We start from the raw sequence: 22,559 nt of genomic DNA, 5'->3' as shown, positions 1-22,559 counted from the left end.
AAAAAGTCATACCCTTAGAGAGACTTTTTTCTCTGGAAATCAAAAAATTTCCTAAAAATCCTGAATTTTCCGACCCTTACAGACTAATTTAAAACTTTCTGAGTTTTCCGACCCTTAGAGAGACTTTGAAAGGTGAAAAACCGACCTTTACCGTCCGCACATACCCATCATCCATTTTTGCCTAAGTACCCCCCCCCCCCGGGTTTCGTGGCAAAAGGGAGGTTAGATGATCGAAAGACAAAAATCAAGAAGAACTTCTTTCTACACATTAAAATTATATATTTTATTTAAAATGGATTACTTTATATACAAACATTTTACATGGTTCTTAAAAAAACTTTACGTGACACCAAAAAACTATTTTTACCAAAAGATCGTTTAATTAGGTGTAACAATTCACACACCCAGTCAAAGAATAATCGATTCTGTCTATGGTCTATGTACTGATTTTCAATCTGGAATATTGACTAGAAAAATGTTTCTTTGGATTTCACCATTTGAGAGATCTTCTTTTTAAAGCTCAGAAGTAAAAATTCAAAAAGAAAGAATACTAAGATCATCTTGTCGAAAAATTTCCAATTTGGGTGAAAAAAAATTTTTTAAAGGACCTTTTGTCCGAATGAATGGTCTCTCTAGACACAGGAACTGAATAATTTGCCCTTCGGCATTAGAATATAGGCAATTTTTTAAGCATGAACGGTTCCCTGATTTCTATATGATTAAACATATAAAAACTTTGCTTTATATTAGAGTGGTGATAATGCCTTCTGATTTCAACCCTAAGAGTTCCCTCATCTTAATACCAAAGGTTTAGCGTACCACGTGTCCGTTATCGACAAGACATGCAGGTGCGTGATTTCAAGAGTGCAAGAAAAGATAACATGGCATGCATAATCACGTAATGGCCATCCTTCGTAGTCCGCATTCACAACAAAATTTGGCTTCCACCACCGGATATTTCGTTCCACAGTCATGGCAAAAATTGGCCAGCTTGTTGGATGAACCTTTGTTTGATGAAGTGACACGACGACCAGCACTTGGATGTCGGTCTTTCTTCTGACCGAAGAGATCTGCTTCGCGTTCAGCAGTTCTCCTCCTTCGATCGTTATTTTCGTTAATGTCGACACCAGAATCGTTATCGTTGAGGTTATGGCCACTGCGTTGACTTTTTGCGGACGTTTTCTTGGCGGAACTTCCTCGTTTCAAGTCTACCATCCAATCTGGATCGCTAAAAGAGAAAGACATTTTTTTGAAATATGTTCTTGTAATGATGGGAACGCTAGAATCAAACAAGTTACCCTTTTTAGAAACAGCAAAGAACCGAGCATTCTGGAGCATTTAGTAGAACTTGACTTGGTGAGAAAACTTTCATGATTTGAATATCATTATACTTCAAAAATCATTCTTCAAATAAAGGTTTTGTTAGAGAAAATTTATTTCATTTAGCTGTGAGTCACCAAATTTAAGACTAAAGTTACCCAATCGGAAAAGCGCGGCAGAAAAGGCAGAAATAAGTATTGAAAACACGTTTATTATCAACACGATGCAGGCACCGCGAACCGGAAGTCTCAATGAAATAGCTTAGGGCTTCTTACGTATTTTTGTTGTGTTTACTTTTAGCAGTGGAGGGGGAATCTGTATAATCTTTCTGATTGTAACGTCCATTGGTTTGTGGGATAGGTCGCTCATCATCTTCAACTAAACAAAACAAAACAACCAACTTTGTAAAAAATGAATCGACATATCGTTCGCAAGAAAGTCTTCGATCTAGACTTTGACTATTTCGTCAGAATATAGCATGGTATAACATACACAGTAGAACCTCTTCAACCCAAACCTCTATAGCTCAAATGTCTCCTTAACTCGAACAATTTCTCGGACCCTTCAGTAAACCATGGAGGTAATAAGAAATGAACTCCTTTTATTTCATTGTTCCTAATCATCGGAAGCAAACGGCTCCTTGATTGCAGTGGAAAAAGTGATCAATTTTGTGCGCACTCATGGGAATATTTAAGTTAATAAAAAACTCTATTGTGAGATAATAGCTTTGTTGATCAAAATAAGAAAAAGCTTGCCGTAACAAGCACAAAATCCTATATTTCTAAGGGTCCCCTCTCATAAAATCATCGATAAATTTTAATTAATCATCCATCAGAATTTGAAAGTCCCCTCCCTTCCAGACGTAAAGATTTATATGAAGAAATTTTCAAGGAACATGTGCTGAAACTCTCAAAATTTGCACAGTGTTCGCCCAAAAATACATGGATATGAAATCATAGAACTATTGTAACCTTACTTTGAGAAAATTATTTTGTATCGCGTTTGAACAAGAACTTTCTGCATACAGTATATGGCCCCCAAAACGGAGACGGCCCCCAAAACGGAGGTTTTCATTAACATGAAGATTCTGACTTGTAGATTTATCAGAATTAAACGATTTTTGTTTCTTTTGAAAGAATGATGGTTATACTTAAAAATGAGCATGTTTTTGCTGGTTTGAGACGGATTCAAAATAACATATTTGCGTCTAAAGGAAATATTTTAACACCAAAATTAGATAAAAATTGCATATAACTCATTCTAGCTTCTTGGATATTGAAAATAAGTTATGAAAACGGGGTATAGGAAACTTTCTACACCTAATGCTGTTCAGAAAATGCAAATACATCTGTGACTTTAGAGGATGGGTAAAAGATATAGCATCTTGAAGGTCAACCAGTATCTTGGAGCCCTAGAATCAGCATTGACAAAACCGAAAATTCTAAATATGAGAAAAAGCAAAAAATCTTGGAATTCTATTCCTATCACTTTGAGTTAGTAGTTTATAGCAAAAAATTAACATTATACATAAAATTTTTCGCTGAATCAGCAAAAACGGCAAAATATAGGAGAAAAATATCTTTAAAGCTTAATATTTTCAGTTTCAGTTAAGATTTTTTTCTAAAATTTTCACAGCTTATTCCATACATGAATGGAACTATTTTCAAAAGAGATTTGTTTTCAAAAACTTGATCAAGACGTTGGTAAATCAAAATTGTCATTTTGAAAATTTCTAAATTTTCAATTTGGACTTTGCAATATCGAAAATCTTGAAATATTTCCTAAAAATCATAAATTTTACATCCATCGGGTCGTAAATTTAAGGGAAAACACAAATATGTTCATAGTTTCCCCCCCTATTACCACTCGGCTTAATAATTTGATTTTAACTACACCTCCGTTTTAGGGGCCCCAAACCTGCATTTTGACAACCAGGGGTATACTGTAAAGATTTTATCAAATAAATTTATGCCCAAAACCCTCTAAATCATATTTCAAAACTATGGTCAAAATTTGGTATTCATATCTTAAAGATATCTTGAGAAATCGCTAAAATTTCAAACCTCCGTTTTGGGGGCCATTAGAAAAAAGCTACCCATCTTTGAGGGATTGAAAAATATTGTTGAAATTGAAAATTTTGAAAAAGAACTTCCAGGAAATAAAGTAGAGATGTTAAAGGTTTTCATGCAGCAAAAATTTTTGTAAAATCTCTTTTCCTCTAGATTTGAGAGAAATTTCAAATTTGATCGCCGTTTTGGGGGCCACATACTGTAAAATGTTTATTTCAATCAGGATAACATTCTCACTTCTGTTCTTATGAATTTACATTTCGGATTTTTTTGTTTCCAATGATGGTACATCAAAGAAAAGCCGCTTTGAGTTTGAATAGATTTATAAAAGATTTCAACGATCATTTAGGTCATTACCGAGACGTTTTCTCTCCATCTATATCTTAATTACCTTCACGAGTAAACAAAGCTTTATAAACATTACTCCATAATTCGAAATTTCCTTAACTCGAACAATTTGTGTTGCCCGTGCGTGTTCGAGTTATGGAGACTCCACTGTGGTTACTTATTTTTGCTGTCAAGTCAGTCGGGTCGGTCAAAAGAATACTACTTACCCTTTTTAACTTTGGTAGCACTTCCTTTCTTAACAGCTGGTGAACGCACTTAAAAGAGAAGATTGAAAAGCAAAAAGTTATTGCAGGGAATGACTAGTTCGTGCGAACTAAAAGTTTATACAATATTTTTTATCCCGCTTGTAATACTTAAATTTATATTAAGATTTTAACAAATTTTGTAAAACAAAAGAGAATTAGAATGATGAAAAAAGACATACTGTCAGAGGCGGAACCACGAGGTTTGGCAGGTGATGACGTGCTACTCTTCTTCTGTCCTGGAACCGGTGGTCTGTACTAAAAAAGAGAAATCAAATTCATTGATTAATGGACATAAGGTTTCAGAAAATAAGACTCCAACGGTTCTGGTGGCTGGTCAGAAGAGAACATCATAGCGACTGCATTCACTTCATTGTAACACAAAGAGCGAAATTCGTGAAAAAGAAGACAAACAATCATTGTTCCTGAAAGTTGGATGATATGAAGAGGGTGTACAGGGCGCAATCAATGTCATTTTAAAGTAGAAAAACTGAAATAAAAACTAAAATTATACCTGTGTTCTGATTTTCTGTTTCTCTGATTTCTGTGAAAACTTTGAGTCTGAGGGAGCTTTTGGAAGGCGTGATTTTTGTTCCTTGCAGAATTTGATGTGTCTTTCAGCTGCACTTTCGTTGAACCTTCTGTTACAGTGTTGACACTGTACATAGTCAGGGTTGTAAGAGGGTTCGGGCGGAGGCGGTAATTCACCACCCGTCTCGAGAGCCTTTTTCACACCGCGTGCCGCTCGAATGTTCTTAATAAATTCATCATGTTGTCTTCGCCAATCTTTCTTCCTCGGTGCCTGAAAAAAAAACAGAAAGCTTCAATTTCAACAAAAAAATACCATCAAACAAGCATCAATCTTTAAAAGGAAAGCTCATAACAAAATAAAACGGCCTCGATTCAAGGTCAGAAATTTATTATAGTATTGGAATTAGCAACATCGAAAAACCAGAAACGTCATACTTATTGCTTTCTTGTCGAACATACATTATAATTCAATAAGCAGACGCTAGTTGCTCAGAAATTTATGTTTGTAAATAAGCCTAACATTTACAAAAATCCCAAAAGTTTCGTTCCACGACAGTTTCTTCCCTTAAAGTAGTTGATAAGAAATATTCCATGCGTCATTTATCAGATATTTTGTTCAAATGATACAATTAATTTTCATGTAAACCTTCTTTGGAGGGTCTGATCTTGTGACTTTCGGCTTCTCCAAACCTTCAGTTCTTTGTTTGCTGGAATCGAAAACTTTTCGCGGCTTCAGGTTGCTGCAAACATTCTCGTGCCGCGCCTGAGATGAACCGAGGGAAGTTTGAATTAAAAAGATGATTTGAATTTTGGAAAAGATATCGTATGGATGAGTCAATGTCAGAAAGAGTACGATCGATTGCAATTCTCCTTTTGCTATCTGTTATTTCAGTCTCATTCCCTATTAAATCATCAATCTTATATCAATTTATATCTTTGCATATAGCGTCGTTCTATTAGAGTTGAAAATAGCTGTCACTTATTTCTTAAAAACTTTTTGAGCTTACCATAACGTCTAACGCTTTGACTTACCAAACTATCTGAATTGAATTTTCGACCACAATTTGAACATGGTACCAAGGAGACTGGTACATCATCTAAAAAATAAAGATTTTCAAGATCTTTATATCTTTAAAGATTATTTTTGTCAATTCATCCACTTCGGAATATATTTTAATGACTCTAATGATGTCGTCTAAAATTCTAGTAGTTTTTAAATCAAGCAGGATAGCGTAAACCAAGAAAGAAAAACAAATGAAAAAGAAATTTTAGATATATTGAAACATCATACCATATGGTGCATCGTCATCTTCATCATAACTATCGCTGTACATTGTTTGTTACCAAATTTTTTATTTGTCAATTCTAGTAGTTTGCTATAAAAACAACAATTAATAGTTAAGCCTGTTGATGTCAAAAATCAATGTCATGGCCATGGTTTACTATATCTCCCTTGTTTCTGAAAGTGCCACCAAATTTCTTTTCAGGTACCTTTATACCAAAAACAATTAATGTATGGTTAGAAAAATTATAGCCAGAAAACTTTGTGAGGCTGATCATTCGTGAAATTTAGAATTAGAAATTCTATCCCAAACTCAGTGCATGGAGTACATTTTTTACAACAAATTCGAATGGGGGATAAAATCAGAATCAATTTTACAGGTGGGGCTGAAAGTGTAGGGCATCTTTCCCACTATGGACAAGATTTAAATCAAAATTTCTAGGGGTGGATGCCCCACTGGGTTTGTGACATAGAAGTGTAAAATTAAGAACATATTTGAAATAATGATTCAAAAAAGGTTACACAGCAGTTTTTATTTTCATACTTATTTCTTTATTATAAAATAAAAAGCGGGATTTATTACGGTACAGAAACTTTTTTGAGACTATCTATTTTTGATGATATGTTATTGTAATTGTTAATATAAATCAACTACACTGGAAGTTCAGCCTGAAATGCTAAGAAAAATTAAAAGATTATGATATGATATTACATGTTTTCTCAAGATAAGGAGTTTTGATTAAGAAATGGTGTGAGTTGTTTTGCCCTAAAAAAATCTTTAACACCTTGAAACTTGACCAAACCATCAGAAAGTCACTAAAATTGTGAGTCCAGAATTGTGCTGAACACTTAGCTTGTGAAATTTTTTGCTGGTGAAAACCTTTTTTATTATTATTATATTATAAAAAGTAGAAAAGTAGCTTATCCAAGTTGCTTAATTGCTTGTGGTGAAATATAAACAAACCAAAATAGACTCTGTTGTGGAGCAATACGAAACTTTGCGAGAAAAGGAATATCTAAAGTCCAAAGATCGACTCTATGAATTATATCGTAGATATCGAAACATGATAGTCACTTTGACTAGGCGCAGTAAAAAAAACCACTACATCAGATATTTTGATTTCCATTCTAAAAACTCTAGAAAAGTCTGGTCTGGTGTTCGTGATATAATATCAACAAGGGCTACCAGAATCACCCATTTCAATCATCACAGGTGACTCTTTGACATCAGATCCTGAGAAAGTAGCCAATTCCTTCAATGATTTTTTTCACTACTATAGCTCATTCTATTTGTGAAAAAATGCCGCCTTCTTACAATCACTTCAGCAGCTTCATGAAAGATCCAAATCTGCATTCCATCCTCTTAGCACCAACCACTTATGAAGAAATTGCGTAGGTGATTGGCTCTTTCTCAATAAATAAAGCAAGTGGTCCTCATAGTATTCCTATAAAAATCCTTAGACTTGATATTTCTGTGCCAATATCAGCGCTAATAAACTACTCCTTTCTCAGTGGCATTTTTCCCTCTAATCTCAAAATATCTAAAGTTGTGCCTGTCTTCAAACACAAAGGTTCTCCCCTTGAAGTCTCTAATTATAGGCCAATTTTATTTTTATCTAACATTGAAAATTTTTTTGAGAAAGTGATGTATTCACGTCTCTCTGACTTTCTTGAAAACCATAATCAAATCTACTCTCGACAATTTGGTTTTCGTAAGGCTCACTCTACTGAGCATACACTCATTAATATTGTCAAACATGATGATACTCAATTACTAAATTTTTCAAAAACTGTATGGAGTCTTTGTGGGAGGGTTAATGCTAATCTCAGAGTTTTAGTCAGCTGGCTTAATGCCAACAAAATTTCCTTGAATGCTAGCAAAACCGAGTTTGTTATTTTTCGTTCCCCTTGGAGACAGATGGACTGTATTCCAAGAATTAAAAGCAAAATTCTATCACCAAGTAAGAGTGTGAAGTATTTGGGTGTTCACCTTGACAATCATCTAAACTGGAAGGTTCATACCTCTTTCGTTGCTGCTACATTGAGAAGGGCAAAAATGGGGCAATATCCAAACTTTGTCACTATGTTCCAATTCACATCCTTCTAAACAGTTATCATGCAATTTTTGCTTCTCATGTTCGCTATGCTAGTCAACTCTGGGGACTGTGTGACAATACTGTCACACATAGAATTCTTACTCTTCAAAACACTGCACTAAGACTCATGACCTTTAGTGAGCCAAGAACTTCTGCCACTCCCCTGTTTGCTGAGCTTAAATTACTCAAAATCTTTGATCAGGTGAAAGTAATGAATAACTTATTTATTCAAAAATACCTCCAGGGTAATCTTCCATCTGATGTCCTATCAACACTTAATTTTGATGAAATTGATCACAAAACTGGCACAGGGGTAAAGCTATTAAACTACTAAAACTTTCAACGGTCAAAACCACAAATTTTGGACTCTTTCTCTCGTCTTTCGTCAAACAATGGATACCTTGATACTGATAAACTAAAATCTTTAGCTACAAAATTCTATTTAGACAAATACAAAGCTGAAGACGAATAATCTTTGTGTGTGTGTGTGTTTTATTTTGTTGATTCTGCCTCTTGTATCATTTTCAGATGTGTTAAAAAGGTAAATAAATACTTACTTACTTACTGTGTGTGCGTGTATTGTGTGTACGTGAACTTGGTGTGTTTTCCCAGGGTGGGAGAGGGTGGGAGGGGGTGGGTGGTGTAACAGGAAGAGCTTTATAAATAAAACTACTCAAAGAAATTGTCATAAAATAAAAGTAAAAATATTTCTTATATTCATTATTTTGTTGTCACTATTAAATATTATGATAATCATTTATTCATTTTTTCTTTAGTTCTGTAACAATTTTTCAGTTTCTTCTAGGTTCCCCATTGTATTAGAGAAATCTATTTTTTTTTGTAAGGGGGAGTTGCAGCGAAAAATATATTCAATTCAATTCAATTCAATATTGTTAGTTCGAAAGCTTTTGATTTTGTTCCGTGCTACTTCCCTACCATTTTTGTTTTGAAAACAAAGTTGGGGAAAACTCCAACTTTTTTATTCCCATTATCCAAAATTGAACGTAAAATGTAAACAAACAAAAGCGAAGAGACACGAGACACTGAGAGACAGGAAGAAATTCAAGAATGGCTGGGTGGGAGAAGTTTTTGGAAGATTCTTTTTGATAAAGCAAGTCTAAAAGAAACAAAACTTCTGATCATAAGCATCATTTACTACACTTTGTAGTAACTGTTTGAGGCTACTTGGAAAAAGACACCACCCTAAACAGCAGTTACTACACTGTGTAGTAACTGCTTTCAAAATTTTTGAAACAGTACCCACCACGGTAGTAAGTGTCATACTGACATACTGTAGTAACTGCGTGCCCCCTTTGTACGCAAAGGTGAAGGCTTCTTCATAAAGACGAAAGACATGTATCTATTTTTCGGATCCGGTATGCGGGATTAGTGTCAGGACCTGTAGGTGACCTAGTAGGGTTGGGTATGGGTGTGTTTGGGTGTGGTTATGTATCAGATTAGCTAGGATGGGTTATTATCAGTTAGGGGTCACTCACATATCGATTCTTCCCACGACTAACGTCAAATTGACGCTAATTTGAAAACCCCCCACCCACACCTCTTAAACGTCAAAGTTCAAAATCGATGAAGATTTTCTCCTTCACTTTCATCGTTGTTTCGTCAGCCATCTTTAATTTTGCTACGGCTTGCTCAAGCAGTTTACATTTAAAAAATAATGGAGACAATTTCTAAGCTTTTTTCAGAAAGTTACCGGAATTAATTATCTCCATAATCATAATCAACAGAAAAGCCGCATTTCACAAAAAAAAGACCGAATGCGGCGAAATTCATGGGCCGTGCGGACCGTCTGAACAAAAGGAACTCGAGACGTAAATATCAGGCTGTTTGTTTTGGTTAAAGTTTCTGTAAAATAGTGAAGCGAACGAATATTTAGGTATGTGAAAGGAGGAAAAGAAATATGGAAAGTAACATTTGTCACGGAAAAAACGTATTAAAAATCGATATTTCTGGTGAAATTTCTTAGCGTCAAAGACTCTAAGGGGTCACTCACATATTGATTTTTCCTGCAACTAACGTCATTGTGACGCTATCTGAAGAACCCCCCCACCCCCCTTTCTTAGCGTCATTTACATAAATAGACCAAAAATCGATGAAAGTAATTTTTCTTCTCTATTACAGATATTGATATTCCAGCCACATTGATTTTTGTGCTTCGTTTCGCACGGTTTTAAAACCAGTGGTTTTGACTTATTACTTTCACATTTATTTGTCCCCAGACAAACGGCTCGTTGTTTTGTCATATTTATGTAGACGGTCCGTCAGCGCGGCCCTTGTATATCAAAATACGGCCCATCTATTTTTTATTGCGGTATCTCTGTTTTTATGATTAGGGAGATAATAACATATTCCTACAAACGTAACGGAAGGGTATTGGATATCATCTCTGTTATATCTTATGCGTTTGAATTAAGATGGCCGGTGTGTAGCCAAGGATGGAATACAAAATGTTATAGGTTTGAAAATCGATATTCTGTTGAAATTTCTTAGCGTCATAGGCTCTGACCCCCCTACCCCGTCGCGTCACAATGACGTTAGTTGCAGGAAACATCGATATGTGAGGGACCCCTAACCCACCCACCCCTTCGCGTCAATTTGACGTTAGTCGTGGGAAGAATCAATCAATGTAGACCTAAAGCTCTAAAACAGCATCTAATAGCATGAAAACCAGAATATGATTCTTCAATGGGAATCAAAACTATAAAGTGCACTTAAAAACATCAATTTGTCAGATCTAACAAAATTAATAACCGCACTGTCATCATTGACAATAAAACAAACAATTTTCTGTCAAGAGCCTTGTAAACATTCCAACAACTTCCATCGAAATGATCTATCACAGCTCAGTCTACCATTTTTAGCGCGATCCGAGGATTGAGCTGAGAACACTCCGCGAACTCCTGTGCGGGTGAAAAACTTCAATCTGTCAATCATTTTCTCAAGCGGAGAGTACGCGAAGCGATTCTAGCTTTACAATAGTGCCGCTTGTCATCAATGGCAGTTAGGGAAACCATCCAGGATCCTGCCATTCTATCAGCCAGCAAAAACTGAATGACACTTGTAAACTTAAGTTTCTTACCATTTTCCATCAAAAACAATCAAAAACATTACTACTTCCCAAAGCCGGAGACCAAAGCAAATGATCTTTCTTGATGAGGGCGCCCTTTTAGATGGAAAAGGATAATTACAAGGTCTCAAAAGAAGGTTGTCTATTGCTCATTCCGACATCGACTTATAACCTGACTGAAATTCGAGCCGTTACTAGCAACCCTGCGGGGCCCAAGGCGCCGAGTATGCACCCGGCACAGTGACAAGCCATTACTAGCAACCCTGACCCTACCTAACTGTTAGTTAATCAATTCCAAACAACAAAACCCCCCGAAAATTTAAAATGTCGGAATGAGCAATAGACAACCTTCTTTTGAGACCTTGTAATTATCCTCTCCCCTTTTAGATCTATTGTTAACTCATTTAAAATGGTGGACAGAGTTGCGGAATGACGAAGGCGCCCGCTGCTTAGAGGGTGGTAACGCCAAAACGCCCAATATGACCAGCCAACAGAAGGCGAGTTTGTTGCCGCGCGAGTTACGTCATGCACTCCACCGTAGCGTAAGCGCGAATGACATTTCACAATTATAAGAATATCTTATGTGCTGAATTCTATTTGACTTTGAGAGCTTCATGGAAGATGAAGAAGTAGAAAGATGAAAAATGCGCTGGTTAATTTTTTTTAAATAGGTCTGTTCTATCATTGTTGAAAGTTGAAGAAATTTCTACCGGCGCATAATTTTTTTACAGCCAATTAAAGGCACAGTTTGCTTATACTTACTATGTTTGCTATATCATCTAGGCAAAAAACGATAAAAAAAGACACAAACACAATTTTTTTATGAGTGTGGTTATGATTTTTTTGATTGCGGCCGCGTACAGGAACTCGCCAAATGTTCCTAACTGAATGGATAGTATTCAATTATCATTATCCCTTTATTTTCATTCCTAGAACTTTTGCAAAAAAAAGGAAAAATAGAAAAGTTGTATTTTTTACTGCTCTATTCACATACTGAATTTGAATAATCTTCTATGTAGCGTTTTTTTGCAAACTTAAAAAAACTGATTTTTGTCCCGCCTTTGCGGGACTTTGGCTTAAGTGCTTGAGTGCAGCAAAGGGTACAAAGTCCAAACATACGTTTCCCGTAATTTTTGTGTGAAGAGTTAGGTCTATACTGTCAATACTGTATGTGAGTGACCCTTTAGGGTTAGGTTAGAGTTGGAGCTCGAAACAAGCACTCTTTTGTTATTTTCTCTTAATACAGTCGGGTCTGCAGTTTGTTCAATATAAATAGCCGTCAGAAGCCCTATCCTGGCATGAATCCGTGGCAGAGTGGTTAAGGCAATGGGTTTCAATACATATCGGAACTTTGCATTTAGTGGGTTCGAATAATCCCACCCGATGGCGATCTGTCGGTAAGTCATTCAGTAAGTTAGAAAACATAGAAAATAACTCACAAAGGAACAGAAAGTCACAAAAACTATGAACAAGAGACTTGAAAGTACGAAATAAGTCCAGATCTGTCTTTCGTCTTTGTTAGCCATTCCGGGTTTGCTTGTTTTTTATTTGACGCTTATCAAAATCTTCAATTTTAGGTCAAACTTTGACAAGCAATTGTTCTTTGTGTAATTGAGCTTTAAAATTAATTATTTTTGAGTAATTTAGAGCTTTCTTTTAGCTTTCCAACGATATATAATATGCAGGTGTAATATTCTATACTTTTGTCTAAAAATTCGTTCCAACTAAGGCCATTTTTAGAAAAATTAGATCTGCGGGACACAAAAAATTTCACAACTCATCTTTGATTTCAAAGCGCTGCGAAGGAAAAAATGTTCAGACAGTGAAACTTTCCATATTTATCAGAAAATACCTGAGAAATCCAATGGTGCTACTCTCTGAAATTAATTCTTTTGTTAAAGTTATTAATTTTTACTTTTCATACTTTGGCAAGCATTTTCAGCCTGAAAATGAGGACTAGAATTATAGAGAGTGATACCACTGAAAAATTTGACCCTTTTTTAGCCTAAAACAGTTATTTATATGCCATGGGGAATTTTTCCTCCACAGCGCTTTGATTACAAAGATAGGTAGGTTCAGCAATTTTAGCTTCCGCTTTATAACGTTTTTATTGTTTTTTGCAATGCAATGTCTTCTTTTTCAAAAAATGTCTTTTCATTTCTTCCTTGAAGTGTTAGCAAGCCATTACAAAAAGAATTTGATAAAAGTCTGCAGTCAAAATGAAGATATCTGGAATATCTTGACTCAATACAAAAGCTTGAATTTTCAATTTTCGCAGCATATTTCGGTGCCATTTCATATGCCATTTCTGGGCTAAATTGTCAACCTCAAATGTCTAAAAAGGTGCTATTTTAGCGGAACCAAAATCTCAATATCTCCGGAACCGCTTATCATTAGGAGGTGTATGACCCCTCATTTTTTTTCTTTTTTGAAGCTCTACAAGATGAACTATGTTTGATTGCCACCAGAATAGTTTCAATTTGACCCTGGAATGGCTATCTTTGTGAAGAAGCCACGACTGTACGCAAAGATTATCCAAAAAAATTTTATACCCCCTCCCCCTTTGGCTTTGTATACGCAAAGAACAAGAGAAATGATGTCATTTAAACAATAGATGTACGCTTTTGCTAAACCCCCCTTTCCCCCCTTCGCTGCGTACGTACTATATGGATGGCCCCTACTTACAGTACTTACACTACTAACTGTCTGCTGTGATTTCTCCTGTTTTTTTCTGCCCTCCCCCCCCCCCCCAGCCTGACAAAAAGAAACCTTTAAAAAATAATGACCAAATCTTTCTAAATAAAATATGGTTACTAATCCTTTGAAAAAATATTTGTTCTCTAGTCCGCTTTTAATCCGCTTCAGGAAACCATAAAATAGAAGAATGAAAACTATTTTTGACTACTTGAATCATGAATATTCTTGTTTCTGGATACTGCCGCCATTATTTTGTCTCGCTTTCCCGAAACAAACAACCAATATCTTCCGCCCTTCGCCACCTTTCTTCAATTGGCGGGGGCGGAAAACAAGATTGTGGTGTCTTGATTAACCAGGCAGTCACACTTACGGCTAAAACACAACAATCGAAAGGGGAAAAGTTCGCTCTCAGAACTCACAATCAAATGAAAACGTTCCATTTTGTTCGCCTTTGGAAAAAGAAAATTTCCGAAAAATTAATAAGAAAGAAAAACCAAACTAGCCTGTTAGACGAAAACCGCTTTTTTATCGCGATTTTATTAACGTCTGCTACTTTCTGCCGTGGAATCGAATTCCCGTCCAAGATTTTCTCTTCGGTGCGGCACGGCAACCCGGGGGGGGGGGGGGGGTACTACCCTTGTCGACCGACGGGGGTGCTCCGCTGAGGTTCGAAAAATGGACCCTACGTGGGACTCGAAATTGGCGAAAAAAGTGACCCTGAATGGGACTGAAATTCCAAAATTTTCTACTTTTTCCCCAAATTTTCCAAAAAAAGGCACCCTACGAGGGACTGATTTTTCTATTTTGGTGTTTTTGCGACCCTACCTGGGACTCGTGGAGGTTGAAAAAGGTACCCTGACCAGCGGAGCATCCCCGTAACCCATTTTGCCCTAGTACCCCCCCCCCCGGGCACGGCAAAGTGTAATTGACCATAAAACAAAGAAAAAATTTGAATTTGGTTTGTGGGAAGGTACCGGCTAGAACCAAACTGGCCGCTTAAAAAACTCAAAAAAGTCTTTCGCTTCGAGTATGATCGATGAATATACGTAAGTCACTGACATACCATAAAATTGGAGCGGGGCGCCCACATACTTCTTCTTACAACCGTACAACACTTCAAGTATTTGTTAAAAAACTTTCATTATAACTTTGGATAAAAAGTTACCGACCGACAGGGGTGCTCCGCCTGAGGTTCGAAAAATGGACCCTACGTGGGCGGGACTCGTTTTTTCAAAACTTTCTCAAATTCTCTACTTTTTACCAAAATTTTCCAAAAAATGCACCCTACACGAGGGACTGATTTTTCTATTTTAATGTTTTTGCGACCCTACTTGGGACTCGTGGAGATTAAAAAAGGTACCCTGACCAGCGGCACATTCCCGTAACCCATTTTGTCATTCTTCGCAATGAGGTTAACTAAACTTGGAATTTTTGAGGTAGAGACTTAATCTCTATTCATAACAGCTGGGTACACCTACTCTTGTCTCCCGAATAGACGGGGTCCGAATTGTCTCCGTTTTCTCAAGCTAAAATTTTCATTAATTTTTCACCCTATGATTTTTGTCTGAGACCGTCATATTTGTTCGAAAATCACACCAAAATGTCCGAAAAAAAGTTGGCACCACCCAAGTTATTTTGATTCCCCTACCCCTTAGCTTTCCAAAAATTTATAACAAGTGCTTAGACTAAAAAAATCGAGCAACCTAGAAAAAAACGAACAAATTTCCCTCTACTACAATCAAGGTCATAATATTTGAGAAAAAAGGGAAATTCCCCAGGAAGTTTTAAAACCACAATCGATTTGTAAGTGCTCTAAAGTAGGTTCGAAGGGTAGAGTTTTAACTCTGATTTTTAACGCTAGACTTAAAGTCTAAAGTCTGAAGAAAAGAATCCGAAGACCCAAAAGTTCAAAAATAGTCCAATAAGGCTCAGAATATAGCCAGGAAGTCTGCCAACCCCTCTCAAATTGAAATATTGGATTAAATCAACGATGTAAAAATAATAGATAACCAACTTGCCTTGATTCTCAAAAAACATCCGTGTTACGGTTGTAAAAATATTAATGACATTTTGCATCGTAAAATGTGCAATTAAATAAAAACTTGCTTCATTTGCAACCTTCTATTGGACAAAATCGATCACGTGATGTATATTTTTCCAAAATTTGGGTTAGAAAAAGTGTATTTTCCTATAGGCAGCCTCACAGAAGGAATTTTTTAATTAGATATTATTGTTCTATAAACATAAACATTCATCTGTTTATTTTGTATCAGGCAACCTTCATGCACTTTTCATACGTAAGATATCGCATGTCAAATCACACATATATTTTTCAGATAACAGCATTTTATGAGCGTTTATTTATCCAGATGAAGATTAAGTGGTATCAGGCCGATCCGTAGTCAATTTGTCTAAAGATTGGTACCTTTATCTTTTGAAAAAAATTTCAAAATTTGCAGTAAATAACAATTCAAATTTTTTATCAATTCATTGGATGTCAAAAAGTGTGTCAAAATCTAGCTAAAAGCATAACACGCACTGCACACAGAGCTTTTTAATAGAGTGCTATTTTCAATAGGAAAACAATGGTTGTTCTCTTGGGAGAAGTGCCTTCTAGAGGTAGTTGGTTATCTATTATTTTTACATCGTTGATGTATTCAATGTTTGTAATATGAGTGAAACTTCAGTGAGCCACAACTCTTTATCTTTCTGTTAAAAAAAGGTTGTAACTTGTAAGTATAAAAAGGATGAATCTATCCTCCAATGGTTACGGTTATTTATCAAATATCATTTGTACAATTTAAAAATTCAAAAAAGAAAAAAATTACTCGATGAAAAACTAATACTCCTGTTGCTTTTCCATTCAAGATGGTCAAATATCTTCACGTAGTAAACATTTTCTTCGGAACTCGTTTCCAAAGTTATGAAACCACTTGTTGGCCACTGAAACAAAAATACATGGACAAAAATTATAATACTGCTCTCTATACCAGAATGCATCTCACGTTTACCAGGTCTGCTTTGTATATATAGACAAAAATCAGTTTCATCATGAAATGTACACGTATACGCAATTCATATTCCGCACTCAGTTCTTATTTTCAAAAATGCCCATACCAAATGGTCATTTATTTTTTGTACCGGTTAACATGAGCATTAGATTGCTAGATTAACTTGAATTGAACGAATACATTACTGAGAGTCTATTCCAAAAAAAATGGCAGTTCGCATATTTTGATTCATTGCTATAAGGCGAGACCAATTAAATTTGTTGTTCTACGGGCAGATCGTTAGCAAAATATAAGTCGGTCGGTCGGTAAAATAAAAATAAGATTTTCATTAATTAAGGTAAGTAATCAGGCTTTAAGTCATATTTTCAATTTGATGAAGTTTGTAATAAAAACTTTCGTGCATAGATTTCATGATTCTAGATTCTTTTTTCAACTTTTTTTTTTAAGCATAAATTTTTTCAATGACTACTTATTATTGGAAATTTGTGGCACAGGAATAAAAATATTATTATTTTTTGTTTGCAGCAAATACTGGGTCGGTCGCGCCCGTAGAAAAACAAATTAAATTGGTCTCTCCTAAAAGGATTTTTGAAAATGAAACTGGATCCAAAGTTACAGCCTTTAAAAGTTAGGCTCACGGCTTCGGTCTTATATTTTATACTATAACCAGCGGGTTTTGTAGAGTTCTGCGATTCAGACTATTTAAAATCAGGTTACAAACGGCCAAAAATAAGTAGCAGTTCAAAGTTTCCTACCGAAATCGGACTACCAATTCTTTTGGAACAGACTTTATTATTATCTAAATGGGTCAAAAGGATTTTTTCGAATACCTTAATACGAGAGGGACTACGTTACGCTACAACCTTCCCAAGAATTTCCACAATAAAACCAATATTAAATGAAAAAAAGGAAACTCACCCCACTTTGAACCAGAGATGACAGGACATGAAGCATGCAACGTATCATCGATTCCTTGGCCATTACGAAACAAATTATACCAAAAAACCGCATCTCCCTGAAAGGTAAAATCTGTTGTTAAATTGTCTCCCTAAGCTGAATTACGCGTTTATTTGGTGTGACTTATATTAAATAGTGATAATTTCCAAATGTTAATTCAAAATGTTCCTAAGCGGTCAATAAAAAGTGTCGTGTTAGGGTAGAGAATGAACGTAGAAAATGAAAGTGGAAACTGAATGTAGAAATTGAACAGACCTTGTTTGGACTGACAGAAATACCCAGTCTTGTAAATACCGTTTCACCTCCTCTTTCCACGTCAGTTAGCTGAAAGAAAGATGACGAACAAGTTATTTAAACACTTTTACGAATAGAACGGACACTGGATTGGGACGAAGTGCATATAAATGAAGGTGGCTTACATAGACCAACAACGTAGCTAAACGATTTCCATCTGGATGGTTAGCCAGTAATGAGCCTTCTTCCTAAAAAATCAAAAGTAAACAAGCTCATTAAGAGAAAGAACTACACCCCTTCTCATAAACCCGGTGGACCCCATCCTACTGGAAAGAAGCTATCGCCCTCACTAGACAATCATACTCTCATTTTTGTCCACGTTGAAAATAATCAGGCAAAAGAATCATCACTACAAAATATTGTGCTATTTTCCCGTCCACATTGAATTTTCAGGCTAATTAAAAATCAACGGGATTTAAATCAACATAGCCATCAAAAACAAGGAAGCATCCATCATCAGTCCTCGATCATCAGTCTGTGATTTTTACCCTAACTGGCTAAATCCTGTTGGGTCTATGAGAAAGAGATGCGTGGTGTGGTGAGATTCAGTTTATGAAGAGAAAGGAAAAGTCATTGTAACATGGTTTGTACCCATATTATAATGAAGAACCGGTCAACTCTCACCATTCATTCATTCTTTCATCCATTCATTCATTCATTCACAAGTATGATACGAGTTAAAGAAGACTTTCTTACCCCATGATCATGATGGAATTCGTACTGTCCTCCCAGACCGTAATTGTTGATCTATAATCGGAAAATGATAAGAAGAATTCAAAGTAAAGCCATCTGATCATTGCATGCAAAGTACATGAACTTAAAATACGTTTTCAACATTTTGATTTTTTTGGAAAACATATGCGACGTACAAATGATATTCATATTACCTGAAGTTGTTCAGCGGTGTCTGTGTTCAGCCCGGTCATTGCTTCGAAGCGTCTGTTCAATTTTGTGTTGATTTTCTTCACACCTGGAAAGTTCTCTTGTAAAAACATCCTGAGAGAAAAGTCATTGGGATTAATAGCAAGGGCGGAGTTAGGCGTAAAAGGTTTACGAAGGTGTTCTTCATAGACATACAAATGGACTGTTTTGAATATGTTGTTTTTGTATAAAATAGAAAGGGATAGTCGTAGTTTTGGTCGTAGAGTTGGAGATCGAAACAAGCTTACGTTTTGGCAATTCGGTAGTTTGCTTCTGTGATGTCTCCCTCTACCACTTTGGCTTGTCGAAGCTGTAAGTAAAAAAAGGTACTTAATAGTAATGAGTGATCATGGTATCATCAACTTTATAGCTGAAAGAGTTATCCGGATCGCCAACAAAAATCAAACTTACTATGGGACCCATTGATCAAAATTAATATGGCGGGTAACAATGAGGACAACTTACATATGGAGTGGCCAACTTTTTGAGTGTGGTCATTTCTTTATCAGAGAGGATATTATGGAAAATCAAGACTTCAGGGTTGTCATGGACTCTCGTTGTACGAATCGGTTTCAACAAAAGCAAAGGTGAATCTTTGGTCAAAAAACAAACCAACTTGGATGCGTCCTTGATTTTGACCTAAAACAAAAATAAGGCGTTTATTATTACTAAAAATGTTCATAAAGATCCAGAAAACCTTGAGAAAAACAAATTCTAAAATAATTCTTTTTTCGTTTTTCTTGTGAAGCATGTTCCACTCCTCAATATTTTACTCAATCAAAACATTCAATCCATAAGACTGTAAATTCAGCCAAGAAACCCACAAAACAGGAATGTTCGTTCAGCAAAAGTTTACCAACAACAACTGACCGGTTTGGGATTGACTTTACGACATGCTTGGACGTATTCCTTCCCTCCGTAACTCTCCAGCATGATTTTTGCCATTTGCATCCACGTGGCCTCGTCCTCAATGCTTTTCTCGTTATTCTCTACGTGCCATGCGTAAATGTACTCGTTTTTTAGAGCAAGGTCATTATTAGGTTCTGAAGAAAAAATTTCGATCGAGTGTTGCAGAAACTGCAATTGATTTTTTAAATTCATCATAAATATCTCAAATTGTGAATTGATAGTTTTTAAAATTTAGCATATAGTTCTTTTTTGTATTTGTACTTCTTTTGGTAAGGCATGTTGGTAAACTTTTCTTTTTGAAACAATTTTTGTTTTGCGTTTCCAAGTTGAGGGTACATACTGGTTTATTATTTTTCGTGCAAGCTTGAACAAGAGTTCCCACACGAAAATGTTTGAGATGTTTGAGAGCTTCAGCGTAATCCCATTGCTCCTCAGTCAACCATTTTTCAATGTTCTCCCTCACATAGAAATCATAAAATTCTTCGTTCTTTAACGCATCTGCATTTTTGGGATCTAATTGTTGAAAGAGAAGTTTCAACAATCACAAACTTCTACGTTCAACAAGCTCCTTTCCAAAAGAAGTGCAAACCAAATACAAATAATTGTTTTTAACAATTTTAAGTTGAAGACGAAAAAAAGCATATGAAAAAATTTATGATCTAAACATTACATAGCCATTGAGCTGGCACTTTATGCACTCAATCTTCTCAAGCAAGGTTCCCAAAATATTTTACTGAATTCGGTGAAATTTCATGTTTTGAATGGATGAAATGTGGCTTTATTTCACATCCAAGAAATTCGATTCAATCCCTTTCGAGCTTTAACCTCAATGAATGAATTAGTACAGTTAACAAAGAAACGGTGACTTACCGATTTCCAAAACAAGTTTGGTATATTTCAATGCAGTCGGTAAATCGTTGGACTATGAAAGAATGAAAGGAAACAGATGATTTGAGAAATTATGTATTTATCGAAGAAAAAAGGTTGCTTTGATCATTTGTTGTCCGAGGGTTGTAAAGTATAGAGCTACAAAGAAAAACTTTTGGGTAGCACTGTGCATTAAAATTACCAAGTAGGCTGTCCATCCAAGAATTTCATAAACTGCAAGTCTTGAAACATTTCCAATGCGATGTGAGAGTGAGGGGTCATCAAAGATTCGCTCAGCTTCTTTGGCCCATTCTTCCATACGAATATAACGTCTGTGATGTTGAGCATACTCTGCGATGTGAATGCAGTCTTCTGCTGTCATTTGGTGCGCTGAGCGTGAAATCCCTGAAGCACAATGATTGATTTCCACAATTTAAAACCAAATCTAATGAAATTTATCATCTAACCTAGTTGTATTTAAACTTTCATTTCAGATAAAATAAACCAGGACAGCTTTCGAGGTTACCTTTGATTTTGCCATCTGAAATTTCCCGTGCAGTCAATTCATAAGTATCTTGCAATCTGATGATGGAACCCGTTGCTCCAAGAAGATCGATTTCGTAAGTCGGTAGCTGGTATTTGTTCGACTCAATGATCGACTTCATTTCTAAAGTGAAAAAAAATATTGAAGAAGTTGATTTTAGAGAAAAGGGAAAAAGATGATATGATGCAAATGCAACGCTATAGTTACATAAATGACCCAACAAAACATTGCAACAAGAACAAACAGTAGCAATACACGTTTTTGACAAGAACAAACTATATAAGAACATGAGAACAAACAGTAGCAATACACGTTTTTGACAAGAACAAACTATATAAGAACATGAGAACAAACAGTAGCAATACACGTTTTTGACAAGAACAAACTATATATAAGAACATGAGAACAAACAGTAGCAATACACGTTTTTGATAAGAACAAACTATATAAGAACATGAGAACAAACAGTAGCAATACACGTTTTTGATAAGAACAAACTATATAAGAACATGAGAACAAACAGTAGCAATACACGTTTTTGATTAGAACAAACTATATAAGAACATGAGACTTCGATGGCCAAAATGCTATGAACAAGTTATGAACATTATAAGGCGCTTCGTGGACTCTAACACACAAATACGCATAAAATGGTGAAAATAATAATATTCTAAGAACGTTTTTAGAACATTTTTAAAAATTTAGCATGTTCTTATAAAAAACCGAGTATACAAGAATCAGGTAAAAGGATGCTTTCATACCATCAACTTTGGAATCATCAATTTCCAATCTAGAAGTTAACTCTCTCCAACCAGACGTAAATCGTTTGATGATGAGATAGGAGTTGATTGGATTGCCGAGGTACTTCAATGGTTCGTCTTTTGATAACTCCATCGCATCTTCCACACTCTTGGCGAACTGCTTGAATTCACCAAGCCTTCGCCGTTCTTTCTGTAAATATTCACGAGCTATTTTGACCAGACGTCCCTCAATGTCTAACAAAGGTTCCATGTGAGCAATGGACGTGTACACGCTACTCGTCTCTTCACCTACACACCAAACATTCTTCACCGTAAAAATGAAGACCAATAAATTGATCAAATATTCCATTTCCATCTTCTTCGATTTCACTATTCTTATTAATTTCTTTTCTTCTCTTTCAAAAGAAGAGGGTGACAGTTCAACGTCGTCTTCACCAAAAATCATGCGCATTACCACGTTTGTTCTCGTTTCGTCCAATCCAACTTTTTGTTGAAAGGCGCTGCAAAATCAACCAACCGTGACTTGTTTGCTAAACTAAACAGAAACTGTTCAAAGAGAATAGAGGCTCCACAAAATTGATGATTATATTTAAATGTGGAAGAAAACGAACATTACCTTTCAATA

At 35.8% G+C, this 22,559-nt stretch overlaps 2 protein-coding genes across 3 annotated transcripts; both read right to left on the bottom strand.

Moving 5' to 3' along the window:
* Positions 1-255: 255 nt before the first annotated feature.
* On the bottom strand, positions 256-5,888 carry LOC136805283 (zinc finger C2HC domain-containing protein 1A-like). Its single transcript, XM_067061863.1, has 8 exons — positions 5,802-5,888; positions 5,543-5,607; positions 5,157-5,273; positions 4,494-4,781; positions 4,162-4,237; positions 3,944-3,991; positions 1,596-1,698; positions 256-1,228 (listed from the first exon to the last, which is right to left on the bottom strand). The coding sequence occupies exons 1-8, from the start codon at positions 5,842-5,844 to the stop codon at positions 895-897; spliced, it is 1,074 nt and encodes a 357-aa protein (XP_066917964.1). The 5' UTR covers positions 5,845-5,888; the 3' UTR covers positions 256-894.
* Positions 5,889-16,326: 10,438 nt separating this feature from the next.
* Positions 16,327-22,400, bottom strand: LOC136805211 (prolyl 4-hydroxylase subunit alpha-1-like). Of its 2 annotated transcripts, none has more exons than XM_067061790.1 (13): positions 21,935-22,400; positions 21,156-21,296; positions 20,832-21,034; positions 20,633-20,684; positions 20,103-20,275; positions 19,319-19,492; positions 19,102-19,163; positions 18,820-18,928; positions 18,629-18,679; positions 18,058-18,120; positions 17,894-17,962; positions 17,600-17,696; positions 16,327-16,613 (listed from the first exon to the last, which is right to left on the bottom strand). In XM_067061790.1, the coding sequence occupies exons 1-13, from the start codon at positions 22,383-22,385 to the stop codon at positions 16,543-16,545; spliced, it is 1,716 nt and encodes a 571-aa protein (XP_066917891.1). In that variant the 5' UTR covers positions 22,386-22,400; the 3' UTR covers positions 16,327-16,542. The 2 variants fall into 2 exon arrangements, with proteins under 2 accessions (XP_066917891.1, XP_066917880.1); XM_067061779.1 differs by lacking the exon at positions 20,103-20,275 and adding an exon at positions 19,724-19,896.
* Between the last annotated feature and the right edge of the window lie 159 nt (positions 22,401-22,559).

This window comes from Clytia hemisphaerica, unplaced genomic scaffold, assembly GCF_902728285.1.
Source record: "Clytia hemisphaerica strain Z4C2 unplaced genomic scaffold, Clytia hemisphaerica genome assembly, whole genome shotgun sequence".
NCBI classification, from domain to species: domain Eukaryota; kingdom Metazoa; phylum Cnidaria; class Hydrozoa; order Leptothecata; family Clytiidae; genus Clytia; species Clytia hemisphaerica.
Note: the sequence above shows the minus strand (reverse complement) of the source record. Positions and strands in the feature narration are given on the sequence as shown.

Coding starts and splice junctions, on each gene's coding strand:
- LOC136805283 (XM_067061863.1), bottom strand. CDS start 5,844: ATGTACAGCGATAGTTATGATGAAGATGACGATGCACCATATG. Junction 4,238..4,493: donor AACAGAAAATCAGAACACAG/GTATAATTTTAG, acceptor TCTCTTTTTTAG/TACAGACCACCGGTTCCAGG. Junction 1,699..3,943: donor TGCTACCAAAGTTAAAAAGG/GTAAGTAGTATT, acceptor TGTTTTGTTTAG/TTGAAGATGATGAGCGACCT.
- LOC136805211 (XM_067061790.1), bottom strand. CDS start 22,385: ATGCGCATGATTTTTGGTGAAGACGACGTTGAACTGTCACCCTCTTCT. Junction 19,164..19,318: donor AAAAGTTGGCCACTCCATAT/GTAAGTTGTCCT, acceptor TTTTACTTACAG/CTTCGACAAGCCAAAGTGGT. Junction 18,121..18,628: donor AATTCCATCATGATCATGGG/GTAAGAAAGTCT, acceptor TTGATTTTTTAG/GAAGAAGGCTCATTACTGGC.